Source organism: Copadichromis virginalis, linkage group LG7 (assembly GCF_057382275.1).
Source record: "Copadichromis virginalis isolate Kocher_CV1m ecotype Utaka linkage group LG7, C_Virginalis_male_GT1.1, whole genome shotgun sequence".
Lineage (NCBI taxonomy): Eukaryota > Metazoa > Chordata > Actinopteri > Cichliformes > Cichlidae > Copadichromis > Copadichromis virginalis.
In genome coordinates, this window is record NC_140624.1 from 13,170,338 (window position 1) to 13,187,771 (window position 17,434).

Below are 17,434 nucleotides of genomic sequence, written 5' to 3' on the forward strand. Positions count from 1 at the left end.
GCAGCTGCGAAGTGACCCAGCAGAGTTCAGTCTTGTTTAACTGCTGCTTTATTGAGCTATTCCACCAGCTCTCTGTCTGACCAGCTCCACTGCCCCACCACTATCTGCCCACTGAAAATCTATTACAGCTCACTTGAGACGCCAAGCCTACACTTGGCTCCCCTCCAAGGGGAATAGGAAGGACAAAACAAAAATTAGCAGTGAGCAGAGACGGGGAGTGCAGACTGCTCATGTTTAATGTGTCCAATCCTTTTGTTGTTTTTATCACAGGGTCAAAATGAAAAGCCCTGAGAACCACACAAAGGCCAATAAGTAGAAGAGCTTTTCAAGCTCACTGCTCTTAAACACAAGGACAGATAACATTATCCCAGTGATCATGATATCTTTGTGCAAAGGTTTATTAAAAACTTCCATTGTTTTAGGGTACGCCACCTCAATGTTATAATTACCAAGGCCGCATTCAAGCAGGAAGTGTGGTATTCTAATCTCAAGTGGAAAGTATAATATCATTTCAAACTTGATGGTTATCGGTTAGGGAAAATATGCTTCTTACTTTTCCCCCACGTGACACACACACATACTTACAGTAAAACAAAGCTTTTCGCCCTAAAACCTGCAGTGATTAGACACTCATAGGTGAGAAATGGAAGGTTACATTAAATGCTCCAACAAAGCCAGGCCTATGCTTTTGCCCTTGCAAGCGTCAAGAGCAGAGTGCAGCTGGAGTGAATTATTTAAGAGTCTTGAAACCTCCATCACTACATCTCCTCATCGAGCACAGACAGCGCTCGCACACATAGATGCACATGCACTCTTCCATGCACACAAAGATAATTTGAACCCTGCAGTGTACTTTAACTATGGGGCCAAACATTCCATTTATCGTCCATTAAGACCCCAGCAGACAACTGCACATTCACTCTTTTCCCTCTTTCCTGCAAGTCCGTAGCCAAATGGGCCGCTGTCAGAGAGCTTTAATAATACCTGCTGCAACTTTATCCCATTCACATGCTGCACTTCCATTCCACTTTTGTGTTTGCCAAAGCAGAACAGAGCAGAATTGCTATTGTCACAAGTATTTCACAGCGCTGAACTCCAAGCGCACACGCTTCCACTCCGATTCTGACTCTGATTTGTTGTGATAATGGGGCTTTTTGGTGTTTTCAGCAAGCTCTCATTCCTGTGTGACAACACTCTGCATATTGGGGCAGCTTTCTGGTCGTAGCTGCCACTCTTTAGAACAAAAGCATTGCATGCCTGTATCATTAAATTAACATTTGTTTTAGGTTTTAGTTTCATATCGCTGGACTGCATTTTTTACTAGCACATTTAGTAACAACGGGGAAAGAAACAAATACACCAGTTTAGCCAGATTATTTAAAGCTTTACTTAAATAAGTTAAATCTAAAAGGTATAACAATCCCTCATCAACTGTAACGTATGAAAGACCCAATTACAATTAACCTTATTTTGTGAGAAGGTGAGGATATTTTTATTTTAATTGTATAAAAATGTATTTTTTGGGGGGGAAAAAAGCCTGCTAACGCTTACCTTCACGAGAAAGAAGGACACTCCATATGTCTGGAGGGACCTAGCAAGCTTCACATACTTTACTTTTCCTTCTATCTCAGACATCTCTCCACAGTTTTTATGTTCCTGGAAAACAACAGTTACATTTCCAACTTAAACCTATCAGTACATATGTAAATATGCTTGAAATGTCATGTACTGGCTGTTATGTAAGTATTTTACACCTCAACAGAGAACACACTACACTTTTTGCATGCTGCATTTGAGAAGTGTAATGTACATACTTGGAATATTTTCTTCTCGGCCCCTCTCTGCTTGATATACTCTTTAGGTAGGAACTCCTTCAGGCTACGGAGACAAATGACATTTTAACTGGTTTCAGCTACAGGCATTTCCTTTTTCTAACATACCTCTAATTATGAGGTCATTTTTGCCTTACTGCCTACATATCAGGAAACAGTTGTAACAGCTGACATCACCCCTGAGCTTTCCATGGGAGGAAATCCCTGAAGTAACAACCATTACTGATGGAAGGGAATAGCTACCATACAGCTGAAATAAGCCTGTGTATAAAAGTACAGCATGTGCTAAACAAGTATTCTGAATCTTCGTATCAAGGCATCTTCTTCATAATAAAAACTTACTCCAGGAATCCAGGCTTGTGCTTGTGCTCCACGTGGGGTCCGAACTGGATCTGAGCCTGGATCCCCGCAAACTCACATGCTTTATCAAAGGAGACAGGGTGGGATCCATTCAATATATCATCTCTAGCCTGGAGGAGACATGAAAAGAGGTATGGGTGGATAAGTGTAAGGCAGTAACACACATCCAGGAAATAGACCACGAAGACACGGGAATGCTCCACAATTCACCCAAACAGAGCTCTCCAATGAACAATTCATTGTGCGCTTTGCGTGCACTGTAGCATCAAGAATGAAGTCTTCTAAGTGACTAAGTGCATTTCTAGAGAATATACATCATATCTCAGACTAAGGCACACAGGGGAGCCAAATAAAATTTGTTTGTGACAATGAAAGCAATTCTGGCGGCTTTCAAATGTAACAGTTTCGAGTATTTGTCATCACACTCAGTTATGTGTTATTAAAAAGGAAAGGATATCGCAAAAATGCACCAGTTTTTCACAGTACCCGTCTGCATCACAGAATGGTCCTCAGTATGGTGTTAAGCAATCTAATGAAGGATTTTTTTTTAACCCTTATGTCTGTTTGGTGCTACTGAGATGTCATTTATGATTCAATACATTTTCAGGCTCTTTATAATATGTATACCTTTTAGGGTGACACAGAAGCAGAAGCCTTTCTGTATAATGCTTGTACCTGTGTTTTCCAGGGGGCAGTCAGCTTTGCCCCCTGCTCTCTCTCTTTCGAGTTCACTGTAGCAAATTTAATCGCCGCAAAGCTGAGAGGCCTTGCTGGTGATAGAGGCTCCATCCATGCTCTTAGCATTAGCATATCAGTACACAGCGTGGACTTGATACATTCTTACGTCCCATTACATCAATGAAACACTAAGCAGCAGCTCACTGCTGTAATGAGAACAACAATCTCCTCTACTCACAATCAAGTCTTTTCCCAAGTGCAATTCACTGTGGAGTACATAAGCTCTTGCTGGACACAGAAGACACTCTAAAATTAGCCCTCACACATGCCATTCACTCCGCTACACACTGTTCACTGTACACCGAGTTTTCCTTCGACCAGTTGGTTCACAAGTATTTAGAAAAAATATTTAGGTGGCAATTGCACCAGACGATCATGGAGAGGTATTACAATGTGTAAAGCATAGTTCATCCATCCATCCATGTGTGTGTGTGTACTGGTATTTATTAAGTAAATAACAAATTCATGTTTTTATACCTAATTTTGAGTGGGTATGTACACTGGAGTTGTCTGATAAGTCAGAAATTAATCAAGCGTAACATTAAACAACTAAAAGAAGTAATTAATTAGAAAATAATAAGATGCTTTACAGTTTTTTCTGCTATTTTGTAAAACGGTAAATTTGAAAATTCATTCATAACAACCATAATTATATTTTAGCATTAAAAATATACATTTCATTAGACGTTGCGCAGTCTGGTTGATTAATCGTTAAAGAAACATAAAAAATAATCTTGCTAATTATTTTTTGCTGTTAATTTAGAACAGCTGTGGCATGCACATGGTATTTCATTTATGTTTTTATTTAATTTTTCTTTAAACAAAATCTGATTTAGAAAAACTTAATGGGGTTTCATATCAGTGGATACTAAACCCTTACTTAAATGAAAGTGAAGGTTGACTGCAAATCCAAAGTATGCTCTTCACTGTTCCTCAACGCAATGAGATAAGGGAGTCAATATTCAGCAGAGTAAATGTAACAGCTGTCACTCAGCCAGAAACCAAAGTGGGTTCATCCTCAATTGCTGTTTTGGCTCAGAAATGATGGCTCGACTCTCAAATAATCATCAATCAGAATATTACTGTTGGATAATATAACTTGTATAGTGAGGTAAATATCTGGTGTCACTGTATTCAATGTAAATACAGCATGCTGTTTAGCCTGTAGTCGTTTCATTGTGTACGTGCATTACTGGAAATTGACAGGCACACAGCTGCATGTGAGCTAGTGATGGCAAATTATGAATGAAGCTGATTTTTATGCATTTCATTACTAGTTTTATACTTTCTGTAAGAGCTGACCATTGATAAAGAATTAATTGACAGTGGCTGATTTCAGATTAATGGTCACATTAGGCACAGAACCAGTCGGATAAATATTATACCATATTTGTAAAAAGGCAACAGAGTGAAGACAGACCCCGAATTTCTCGAAGCAGATATGGTAAGTGATACAAGAACTGGTTTTAGTGAAGCACAAGACATCAGAAGCTGTGACACATACAGCCTGAGGCAACAACGCTGAGGTCAACTGTTCCACTCTGGCCAAGCAGAGCAGACAGCACACATAGCCCCAAAAATAAATGATGGCAAAGGTATATAGTCAAATAGCAGTGCTTGACTGAAATATTAAAACCAGTTAAAAATAATGGATTCCTTTTTCCTCTTCTCTTTCTATATGTATTGTGCGGTAAAGGTTGAATTGACCCCTAAAATATCAGCATTATAACTGTGTTACATCCTGTAGAATATCAAGTCCTGAAGACAAATTCTTAACCTGACCCTGTGCTGAAATATGCCAACTTTTGACACATGTAATACATCTGATTAAGTGATCAAGGGTTAAATGTAAAAGCAAAACTCAGTGGGTGATACTATTGCTATGGAGATTTATGCTGGTTTTAGGATAAATACAAAGGGAGCGGTCAAGTGGTAAAGAAGATTACTCTTTTACTGGCAGAGCTTTCATTAATGTTTGTGTGAGAGTGCGTGTGCGCGCACGTGTGTGTGTGGGCATAATAGGGTGTTTGAGTTTGAAATCATGTAAGCTTAAAATCATGAATACATATATGAGATCACTGCAAATATGCAGGAGGGTCCTGTCAAATAGTGACCAGCAATGATGTCATGAACTACATGAACAGTTACACAATAATAGTACAGAGTTTCTAAGAATTGCTGGAATTATGAATGACAGAGGGCGAAGAGGAACATTTGTAGGCTAAAAAAATTCAAAAAGGAACACTGAGAAAGAGCAAGAGCAGCCTGTGGTATGATCCACTCTTCTGGCTGTGTTCGGTCTTTTTAACACAATGACAAATTAGAGCTCCTGCCTTGTGCCGAGCCAAGTGCGTGCGCGCGTCTGTGTGTGTGTGTGTGTGTGTGTGTGTGTGTGTGTGAGTGAGTGAGAGAGAGAGAGAGAGAACGCGGGAATGATAGACGGGGGAGGGCAAGGGCAGGGGGCGGAGTTGTTATTGTGAAAGGAAATATGAGCCTGTGTTGAGAGGAGAGCATGATACACACAGTGTTGTAATGTGTGCCAGGGTAACAGGGTGGGGATGTATGCGACTGTCAGAATGTGTAAGCGATGGAAAGGGAGTGGAGACAGAGAAACTGCAAAATAAGGAAATGGAGGGTACAAAAAAATAGAGGCAACAACAGGAACAGACAGATAGAAGGGAGGAGAGCATCTGTAGCAGACAGAGAGGGTGGATGGCAGGATGTCAATTCTGAACATATTCAAGAACTTCCAAGGAAGGAGGAACTGAAAAGACGGGAGAGTCAAATATAAATAACTATATATGTATAGATACATTTCAGCTGCGATATACATCTCTGCTGCTTTCAGAGATTATGCATTTTTGTGAGGGGGAGCATCCAATGCATTAACACTACTCTCGAGCTCTCCCTCAATCTCAGAGGGTACATCTGTACAGTATGTGTGTTTGTCTGGGCACTCCACACCCTGCTGTTCATCTCCAGATGTCAGTGGGGGGATTTCCTCCCTACTGGCTAGTGATGTGTTTCTGGAGTACATGTCTGTATATAGAAAAACATGTTTATTTGTTATTTGTTTACAATTAAAAGGTGATTTAAAGCTGCAATAATCAATATTTCATAGAAATAGTGGATTTTTAATAAAAGCCTTGTTTGTAGTGACAAACCCTGACAGGCTCTGTAGTTCCATTCAGCTTAATGGAGCATTTTAGCTTCTTTTAATTCCCTGTTTTGTTTTATACTGTGTGCGAATACTCTGCTTTTGATTTACGCTCGCTGCTCTCATCAGTGAAAGCATTTAGCATCAGCGTACATGCATGCTGATACCAGAGCCATTCCCCGAGCTGCTTCACGTCCTATTAATTCCATTGTACGGAAATTGGCGGCATTTTGTCCAGAGGCTTGCAGCGCAGTCCCTCAGTAAACAGGAGTGAAGGGAGTTAAATAAATAATAATTTCTTTGTGCAAAAAGGGCTACAGTTTATTTCATATTTAGCAAATGTACACCTAATCTTTAGAATTAAAATAAACCAAACAATGCTAATCTCATTTTGTTTGTTTTGGTCTGACAGGAAAACCGAAATTTGCACATAAAACCTTATCATTCTTGTAACGGATGAACGGTTGCTTAAGGAATTAACACATGACTTCTGTCGACAACACATGATGTGTAATGTACTTGCATTTAGGCGAAAGTGCTAGCCACTGCACTCCAGTGGTATGCAAATGTTAGGTGTATAATTATGTAGCATGTACAACATGCTGTTGCTTGTCTAATGTGTGAAACCTAAATGGCTCATCCCATAAAGTGGTTTGTAGTGTCCCTGATAGAAAAAGAAAGGTATTTTATTAGTTTAAAATACTGTAAAAAATCTCAAACTTGAGCTATACTGCCTTAATCACATCTCTCCAGTTTTTTAATCCCATGAATGTTACATTTCATAGGGGGCACTACAGTGCTGCAGTGGTTAGCACTGTGTTCTCAAGAAGGTCTTGGGTTTGAATATACAGTGGCTTGCAAAAGTATTCGGCCCCCTTGAACTTTTCCACATTTTGTCACATTACAGCCACAAACATGAATCAATTTTATTGGAATTCCACGTGAAAGACCAACACAAAGTGGTGTACACGTGAGAAGTGGGAAAAAAAAAATCAGACATGATTCCAAACATTTTTTACAAATAAATAACTGCAAAGTGGGGTGTGCGTAATTATTCAGCCCCCTTTGGTCTGAGTGCAGTCAGTTGCCCATAGACATTGCCTGATGAGTGCTAATGACTAAATAGAGTGCACTTGTGTGTAATCTAATGTCAGTACAAATACAGCTGCCCTGTGACGGCCTCAGAGGTTGTCTAAGAGGATATTGGGAGCAACAACACCATGAAGTCCAAAGAACACATCAGACAGGTCAGGGATAAAGTTATTGAGAAATTTAAAGCAGGCTTAGGCTACAAAAAGATTTCCCAAGCCTTGAACATCCCACGGAGCACTGTTCAAGCGATCATTCAGAAATGGAGGGAGTATGGCACAACTGTAAACCTACCAAGACAAGGCCGTCCACCTGGACGAGCTGCAGAGATCTACAGCTCAAGTGGGGGAATCTGTCCATAGGACAACTATTAGTCGTGCACTGCACAAAGTTGGCCTTTATGGAAGAGTGGCAAGAAGAAAGCCATTGTTAACAGAAAACCATAAGAAGTCTCGTTTGCAGTTTGCCACAAGCCATGTGGGGGACACAGCAAACATGTGGAAGAAGGTGCTCTGGTCAGATGAGACCAAAATGGAACTTTTTGGCCAAAATGCAAAACGCCATGTGTGGCGGAAAACTAACACTGCACATCACTCTGAGCACACCATCCCCACTGTCAAATATAGTGGTGGCGGCATCATGCTCTGGGGGTGCTTCTTTTCAACAGGGACAGGGAAGCTGGTCAGAGTTGATGGGAAGATGGACGGAGCCAAATACAGGGCAATCTTGGAAGAAAACCTCTTGGAGTCTGCAAAAAACTTGAGACTGGGGCGGAGGTTCACCTTCCAGCAGGACAACGACCCTAAACATAAAGCCAGGGCAACAATGAAATGGTTTAAGTCAAAACATATCCATGAGTTAGAATGGCCCAGTCAAAGTCCAGATCTAAATCCAATCGAGAATCTGTGGCAAGATCTGAAAACGCTGTCCATCTAATCTGACTGAGCTGGAGCTGTTTTGCAAAGAAGCAAGGATTTCAGTCTCTACATGTGCAAAGCTGGTAGAGACATACCCTAAAAGACTGGCAGCTGTAATTGCATCAAAAGGTGGTTCTACAAAGTATTGACTCAGGGGGCTGAATAATTACGCACACCCCACTTTTCAGTTTTTTATTTGTAAAAAATATTTGGAATCATGTATGATTTTCATTGTCTGTGAAGGTTCTCAGTCATCCAGGTCATCGTAGTCAAAGGAGCTTGCAAAGAAAAGTGTCTGGACTTCTTTAAGTTGCTTGAAGACGTTTCACCTCTCATCCGAGAAGCTTCTTCAGTTCTAAGGTCAAATGGTGGGGAGTCCCAGATTTAAACCTAGTGGGAGTATCCCCCCAAAGAGGGACAAAAGGACCCCCTGATGATCCTCTAATAGCCTGAGCCAAGGTGGGAAACTGGGTGTGGGTCCCAATCAGCCAGAGTTTCGGGTGAGCTCATTGTGAAACCTGGGCCCACCTTATCATGCGAATTCCTGAGGTCAGATGGCCCAGGATGTGAGTGGGCGTTAAGGCGTCTGGGAAGGGATCTCAAAACTGGATTATAGATGGCAGAGAGTTGGTGTCGTAAACCACCGCCTCTGTTCAAAGATGGTCGCTCACAGTGGACATAGATGGCTCTTTCACTCCTCTTTCAAACCATCTGTCCTCTCTGTCCAAAATGTGAACATTGGCATCCTCGAAAGAGTGACCTTTATCCTTAAGATGCAGATGGACAGCTGAGTCTTGTCCTGTGGAGGTGGCTCTTCTGTGTTGTGCCATGCGCTTGTGAAGTGGCTGTTTGGTCTCTCCAATGTAGAGGTCTGGGCATTCCTCGCTGCACTGTACAGCATACACCACATTTTTGAGTTCCCTCCCCAGACGCCTTAACGCCCACTCACATCCTGGGCCATTCATTCCACTTCTCACGTGTACACCACTATGTATTGGTCTTTCACGTGGAATTCCAATAAAATTGATTCATGTCTGTGACTGTAATGTGACAAAATGTGGAAAAGTTCAAGGGGGCCGAATACTTTTGCCAGCCACTGTACTGGGAGGGTTGGGAGTCTGCTTGTTCTCCTGGTTTCGTTAACTGGCAATTCTAAATTGGCTGTAGGTGTGAATATGAGTGGTTATCTATCTGTGTTAGCTTTGTGACAGAGTAGCGACCTGTCCAACATGCACCTTGGCTTTTGCCCTACGACAGCTGGGATAGGCTCCAGCCTGCCTTAAATGAATTGGATAAGTGGAAGAAAGTGAATGGATGGATAGAGCTCTATCAGACCGTATTCATTATGCATTGTGAGCAATGCCAAGCAAACAGAAAGTTCTGAATAACTCTGTCCTACTACTATTTATAACTTTTTCTGCCGCAGACATTAGCCAAACAAAAATATTACTTTCATCATCCGGTGATCAAACTTTCCGTGTTGTTGTGCTGTTGTATTGTAAGAGCGAAGAAACAAGTCAAACCTGTCGGGACCACATCTAAGCTAACCACATTTCAGTCTGTCGGGGCCTGGTCAGAAGTTACAGGCACAAAGACGACACAGTTATTGGGTCCTGTGTCTGAAATATTTCATATGCTTGGTTATTATGGGCCTTACATTGGGGGGGGGGGGGGGGGGGGGGGGGTTTCGGGTCTCTCTCTTATTGTTCTCTCTTTTGCTATCTTATTATAAAGATGTGTGTAACAGGTTTACCTGAACATAGAGCAGGTTTAGCTGAACAGGATCCCGTGAATCCACATTCTGGTCTGAATAGAAGAACTTGCGCCTGAGCAGTAGAGTCTCACTTTCCTCCACCCCCTGTTCTCTGAATGTCCTGCTGTGGTCCAGCCAGTTCACTGCCCAATCAATACACATGCTCCATTACTAAATACATCAAAATGAACAGGCATTCAGTTTTACAAAGATGTTACTAGAGGAGGATGGTAATAGTGAAATTAACCAGGGATTTTGAGAACTGCAGACCCGTCAGCTTTGACAAAAAATCTACCAAATTTAATACTGGGAAGTGAAAATCCTGACGGGCCGTGAAGAGTCTCATTTGCATTATTTTCTGCTGAGACGAAAGCTAGTTGAAGGTTGATTTATACATTTGCAAAAACATTTTTGGTGTCCTCTGGGGGAAAAAGATAACACAAAATTAATTAACTTTCATATGTCAATGCAATAAATTTGATTCGAGTGATAAAGTACACGTCCATATGATGGTGTTGAGTCAGATGGCTGCCGTAAAGCCATCAAGATTCCAGTAGCATTTTGGCTTTTTCAAGCTTGCACTCACAGTCGTCATCTGTGTGAAGTTTTGCTTTGAGCTTTTCCATCTTCCTTTCATCTCTCAGCAGCAGGGTCCTGTCTTTCTTCAGTGTCCCCATCCCATCCTCCTTCTTATCCTCTGGCACCTCTTGAATGAGGGAGTATTCCTCATAGTTGGTGATTCCTGAAAAGTTAGCCAGGGAGTTTTTTTTAGGAGGTGGAAATGCTTCAAGTGAGTGGTTCAATAATCACGACAGAGAAAAGCATCACTGCAATACTGTTGCAACTCTCTTTTTATCCATTTCTCTTTGCTTTGAAACAGAAGTTCAGGAAAGCTGGTATAGAGCCAGCAAAGTAAAATTGAAGCTGAAGAGGAGAAGAAGCCAAGCAGAAAGCCCTACTCTAAATAAACATTTTCCAATAAAGCTATCTGCCAGACACACATCCCTCTCTTCCTCACCCAATTAGGCATGGGAGCAGCTCATTGTAATTGAAATATACAGCTTAGGGAACACCTCTATGACAAAGAGTGACAGCATTTTCTGGGCATTAGGAAGAATACTTAAGTCGCTGATTAGAAACAAGCTTGTTTTATCCCGATGAATCATGTCCACATTGGTCTAAGCAAAACACGATTAGGACTTTATCAAGCATAGACAAATATGCTTTTCAAATACAAACTAAACAGCACATGATAACATAGTCTCCTAATGTAGCTGAAGATGAAGTCAGTGGTATGCCTTTGACTAAAAATAAAACAGAAGATGAATAATTTAAGCTTTGGGTGGTGGCATGACATGATTAATCTTCACCGAACTCATAGCACAGATACAAACCTATTCTACTGCATATGGTGACGAGCAGCTCGCCAACTGTTTTTGAGTCATCCACCATGATAGTTTTAATGGCACCATCCAGCATCTTGATCTTCTGTGGCCTTTGTTTCTTCTTATACTCCAAGACATCCTGAGAAAACAGCAAAGGAAACGCGATGACATCCACAGCCCTACTAATCATCCTCAGCCGTAAACTGCCGCTTCCAGCAAGCTGGGAGGAATAAGTGTCTCGGCTTCCACTAGAAAATATAGATCACTTTAAGAACCCATAACTGACACTGACAGTTCTCCACCCAGGACTATATGACTAAATCTTACTCCGTTTCGCAGCATGTAGTAATCCAGGGTTCTTCCAGACTCGAGCCAGATTCCTTTCCTGGGATCATCGTCAGACAGGAAGAGGCCATAATCCGAGGCTGAAACAGAAAAAGCAACAGAGAATACAAATGTAGAAGCCCATAAAGTTCCATTATGTAACTCGGCTTCACCAATCATCCTCCAACCTTGTCCTGTCTGGGCTTCAGGGACTCTCTCTCTGATGATTCTGCAGGCATCATACACAGGGGTGGACGGTTCAAACTGCATCGTCTTCACCACATTGCACTGGCGCACGCAAATCTTCAACGATAAGGCCACCATCTTGGTGGGTAGTATAACGGCCTTGCGACCGACCTATACTCCTGGAAGACACAGAAGGAGAGATTGTGAAGTCATATCAATGCTCCAATGTGTTTGCGTCTATGTCAACAGGTCATTATTAAAACGCGCTCTCCAACAACACTCAGGTCAAAACTGTGAAAAGGAAATCTCAGGGGCCGAATATAACACCTAAAGGCGCAGAACAAATCCTCACAATTACCTCCTGCGGGGGCATTTTTACCTGGAATTGAATGTGCATTGTGCTCTGCCTTAGCAGCTCATCATTTCTGAGTTGTTCTGATATTAAAGTGTTACCCCAAGAAGAGCTTCTGCCTGATTGCAGTATATGTAAAATTAGCTGAACTAAGGCAAGAAACATAACCTTTCAGGAGAAGAGCGTGGGGAAAAGAAGTGCAAATCTCTCTAATTGGCAAGAATAACGGAGACAAGTCAAAACACCCCCCACCCCTGCATCATTATTCTCACTTCTCCCTGTTCGCACTCTCCTCCGGAAGAAGACTTCAGTGTGAGACAAATCAGTGGGTGTCTTATCATTTACTGCTATTAGGGTGAGTCAATTCTGGTATTCTTAGGCGTGTGCAAAAAAAGGAAAGAGACTGAGTTCCTCCAGCTTTCCTTGACCTTCAATTTTACATAGAGATGAATGAAAAAATAAAACGACCTATAGCCTGGGTAGTTTATCGGCAATGGCCTGATAAATCCATTTAAACCTGGAGACATTCATACTGCTGATCTAAATATTATATATCCAGATATTTAGCTGAAAATCAAAAAGAGACACATTTATGCTCTGAATTAACACTTGACTATCTGATGTTTTTTTTGATTATATGTTCTAAAATGTACTGTGACACCAAAAGAATTTTTAGTATTTTATTCCATGGTTGAATATAAAGGCAAAAGTTCAAGTCTTCACACTGACAGGATTCAGACTTCAGCCACACTCGGAAACAATGAGTTTTTTTGTGCTGAGCCACAGTCCCCCTTTGAGTCGAAGCAGAGAAAGTCTGCGAAGTAAATTTTCTATAATGATGGCATGAATGAGACCGTCTGTGATGGAGCCTCTGTCATAGACGTGAGTTCCTCTCCAATAGCTCCTTTCCTTCTACGAGTTTTTCTTCAAACAAAGTGGAAAAGATGAGCACAAAGAAGAAGGGGTAATGGCGCCGCATGAGCTCTCCTCTATGCAGGCTGGTAGAGAAGTCCCACTGAGTTTTTGTCATCCAGCACTTCCACAGATACACTCTTCCAGACAAGCAGCAAGAGACCCCCAGACTGACGATACAGCAGGCTCCGTGGCATCTCCCACCACACGCTAAATATAAGGAGGGAGCAGAAAATGTTTGCATTTTTGTGGACGTTTCTCAAAACAGAGGCCGTCTCATCCAAAAAGCAACAGTTACCTGTGATGACAAATACTTTGTGGAGACTGGGTCTGCAGAAACAGTCGCTTTAGTAAGTTGTCAGTAGCATCGGTGACATCAGAGAGTAAGTAGTGCCGAAACCACATGATGAAATCCAGAAGGATAATGATAATCCCTGAGCTTACAGTAGTGTGAGAGAAAATTTTTCACTTAGATCCTCATGCAAACACTCGAAAGCATTCAACACTTCTTCAGTTCTGCTTTCGAGAAAAGATGAGACAAAACTCACAGTCATGGTGAAAAGAAAGCACACCCTCTGTCAGTGAAAACTCATCCTGGATTTTACGAGGCCTTAAAATTAGGTCAGTGCAGCCTGAGACGAACAACGCCTGACATATCACACTGTCATCGTTTGTTTAACTAACATTAAGGCAAAATGGAAATGCATTGTGTAAAAAAATAAGTGCACCTCATGATTCAGTAACTTGTAGAATCACCTTTAGCAGCAGTAACTTGAACTAATTATTTTTTAAATTACTTAATAAGTCTTGCACATCATTGTGGAGGAATTTTGGCTCATTCTTCTTTGCAACATTGTTTCAGTTCATGGAGGTCTGCAGCCATTCATTTATGCAGAGCTCTTCTAAAATCTCGCCACAGAATTTCAATCAGGCTGAGGTCTGGAATTTGACTTTTCCCACGAATAATTTTTCTGATTGTAGAATAATTCACTTCAAATTGTTTTGAGATGGTCTTATAACCCTTCTCAGACTGATGGGCAACAATTGATTCTATAAGATCACCGCTGATGTTTTTCCTCCTTGTCATTGTGTTAATCCACTCCTGAATGCTGCAGTAAGCAAAATGCCAAAACATCTGCTCTTACAGTCGTGGCGACGCTGATAATTACTTAATGATGTGGATCTGATTAACAGCACCTGGCTTGCTACTTAACCCTTTAAATTCCTATTTATTCTCAGCAGTAAGGATGTGCATGGACTGCTCCTGAATTTTGGTTTAGATTGTATAATAATGACACAGTGTAATATGTCATGGGTCATCTGAAGTTGTATTTATCTAATTCCAAGACCCACTAAGGACCAGACCATACTTATATGTGTCCTGGTACATAAAACCTTAGAATTTAAGGAGGATATACTTTCCTTTTTTATCAAGACTGTGTGTGCCTCTCTGTTCAACCTCATATTCTTGTATTTTATCACGCTCACTAAAACAGCACGGTAGACAAACATTTCTGTAATTCCATCTCCCTTGACCATCACTAGTCCATCAGCAGAGTCCTGCATTAGATTAGGTTTGTTTGCTCCTGCAAATATTAAGACATGAAAATAGCCAAAGAGCAGCTTGCTGGGGAGTCTGAACGTGTACAATTCAATAGAGATGATGGAAGTCAGGAGCCATCTGGAGAGGATACAGCTCTAATGACTGACTGTAACACCAGCAGCAGAGCAGAACCTGAGAGCTACAACTGCTTGGATTATTGCACAAGTCTGTCACAGAACAACTGAGGAGGTGGCTAGACAGAAAACAATATTGGGCCTAATCAGACCTGATTTTATAAATGCTTCCAAACAAAATGAAAAACCTGACGCAGAATGAGGCTTAAAAGAAGTGCGAATGACAATCCTTGAAGGATAACGTAACACTACGGCACATTGCTCTCTGAAATGATTGTTTTAGGTTGACAAAACCTTCTGAAAAAGAAACAAAAAAAAAAAAAAACAGTGGCACAATGATAAATATATATATATTTTATTCATTTACAATAGCTTTTTCTTTGAGTATAAAATATTTCCACACAGTGCAACAGGAGTTTCAAGGTCACTCCACTGCAACTTACAACACTGGAAAGACCGAAATTATTTCTTTGAATTTTTTTCTGCTGCATTTGTAGAAAAGTCACAGAAATAGGCATGCAGATGCAAACCACTCTTATTCTACTTACACAATCAGCAGCTATTACTGTGAGCATAAAAAACAGCCACTCTGGGATAAAAGGTAGATCACAGGGCAACTCTAAACTAAGCACTGCTATTGTAAAGACCAACAATTAGATTTTAACAAGCTGGAATGCAAGTGAATGTAACTCTGGAGCGAAGCCGTCAGTAAAACAGCAGGTAGTGTAGCTATATAGTATGCATTATTATCTTCAGCCCATGGTGTATTATTATTTTGAAAGGTAGATGTTGTATGAATGGAGAGCTGAGAGTAATTCCCGACTTCAGCAGTTCTCAGGACTGTTCAAACAGCAGCATTAAAGCATATGTGCAATGAGAAAATGTTAACTGGCTAAACCGCTCCACACCCCACCTCCTCTGCCACCTCTTTACATCCTCTGCATTGACACTCAGCAAAACATCAGCCTTTTATCCCTGCCTGACTGAAAGCAAGGTCAGTTCCCTTCATGTCCACTGTATGCCTCTGGATACCATCTGGAGCACGGAAAGTTCAACAGCAGGGCATGTAATGGCAAGAGAGGGCCTTTTTAATCAGCTATGGAGTTAAATTCTATATCTCAGCAATTCACAAACTAAATTTATATTTAGCTCCACAAACTGAGAGCAACCAAGCTCAGATGTGTTACAAAGAAAACAGGTAATAATCAGCCACCATAAATACTGTACATCTTTATTATGACTTCATTTACAACAAACACAGTGCAGACTTTTTAAAATAGGCAATATTCAAAAGATAGCGTTTCATTTTTCACCTTCTCTTGAAAATGTAGCTATCAGGCTACTCCAAATATGTATATACACTATGGTATTCACTAAAGTTAGCACTGTAAAGTCAGCTAAAGCTAGCCGGTACACTGGTGAAAAACAAGCAATCAGAGGACAAATCAGTTAACATAATGACAAAAGTTGTAAAAGATCCTTATGAAAGGTTATTTAATTTAAATGGACTAGCCCTTGTATAGTGTCTTTCTACTCAGTTGAGCACTCAAAGCTCTTTCTACAGCTGTCTCATTCACCCATTCAAACACACATTCCATTGTTCGCACTCTGTTTGATCCATTGGGAGTAACTCAGGTCTGCTATCTAGGGTGCTTTGCATGCTTCTGCATGCAGACTGGAGAAGTCAGGGATCCATTCACTGACTGTCCAGTTGGTAGACAACACGCTATACCACTTGAGCCACCCCGTTTATTATATACAATCTTATATCATAATTACTTTTTGATTTGTTTTCCAACAAACTTTACAACAAAGTAGGAAATTCCTGCATACACTGCAGGATTTGCTCTTCAGGTTTGCCAACCTTTATATGCTTTATACATTAATAAAGTTAATATGGGAGAAGTTTTCAAAAGTCAAAGAGAAAACATTGGAAGACATTTTCTTGTTAGATGACATGGCTACTGAATTTAGCGTGGCCAGCTGGGCTTAGGGATAGCAGACTTACTTTGTGTTGAGCAGGCAGATGAGGTGTTGCAAATTCAAACAACAGAAAAGAAAGAAAAGAAAAGTACATTCTGGAAGCTCTTTGTAAGCCATCCAATGTTTCATGTATAAACACTGAAGTATGTCCCAAAAAGATGTAAAGCAACAGAATGAATTTCTGCATAGAAGCACCTCACTAAAGAAATTACAGATGATTTTGATTAGCAACTATAATTACATGCCTTCTTACAGTATCTGATTACAGCTACATTCATTCATTCATTCGTTCATTTTCAGGCACAACAAATACCTATATTGAACATAAAATGCACAAAACAAAAAACAAAAATTGCCTGAAAAAGGAGTGGGACAAAGAAAACTTATTAAATCCCACCCCTATACTCACTCAGCAACAAAAAAAACAAACTTCCCGCAGCTACGCCCATCATTGCATACAGACCCATCAACAGCCCCGGGCACATACAAGCATCTAAACAGCAGCTCGCAAACAACAATTAGAGCCTTCATAACTGAATACAGAATATATAAATTATAAATTGCATTACCACAGGTAACAGGCAGTAATAACTACAAGTAACAAACACACATACATATACATACATATATATCTACACACACATGTACATATATGTACATACATGCGCACACTTTTTTTTTTTTTTGGAATCCATACCAGCAATGGTAAGAGGACAGACATTACAGAGCACACTAAAAACCATCATTGAGTATACTGTGACCAGACCAA

General features: G+C 40.7%; 1 protein-coding gene across 3 annotated transcripts in view; it reads right to left on the reverse strand.

Annotated features, from left to right (window-relative positions):
• tln2b (talin 2b) overlaps window positions 1-17,434 on the reverse strand; it is a 94,396-nt gene that overhangs the window by 40,365 nt on the left and 36,597 nt on the right. For all 3 annotated transcript variants that reach the window (XM_085461834.1, XM_085461833.1, XM_085461835.1), the window contains exons 2-9: window positions 11,744-11,920; window positions 11,559-11,656; window positions 11,241-11,370; window positions 10,433-10,588; window positions 9,847-9,989; window positions 2,175-2,302; window positions 1,815-1,878; window positions 1,552-1,656 (exon numbers count right to left, since the gene is read on the reverse strand). In XM_085461834.1, coding sequence (XP_085317960.1) covers window positions 1,552-1,656; window positions 1,815-1,878; window positions 2,175-2,302; window positions 9,847-9,989; window positions 10,433-10,588; window positions 11,241-11,370; window positions 11,559-11,656; window positions 11,744-11,879 — 960 coding nt within the window. In that variant the 5' untranslated portion in view covers window positions 11,880-11,920. The remainder of the gene's footprint in view (window positions 1-1,551; window positions 1,657-1,814; window positions 1,879-2,174; window positions 2,303-9,846; window positions 9,990-10,432; window positions 10,589-11,240; window positions 11,371-11,558; window positions 11,657-11,743; window positions 11,921-17,434) is intronic.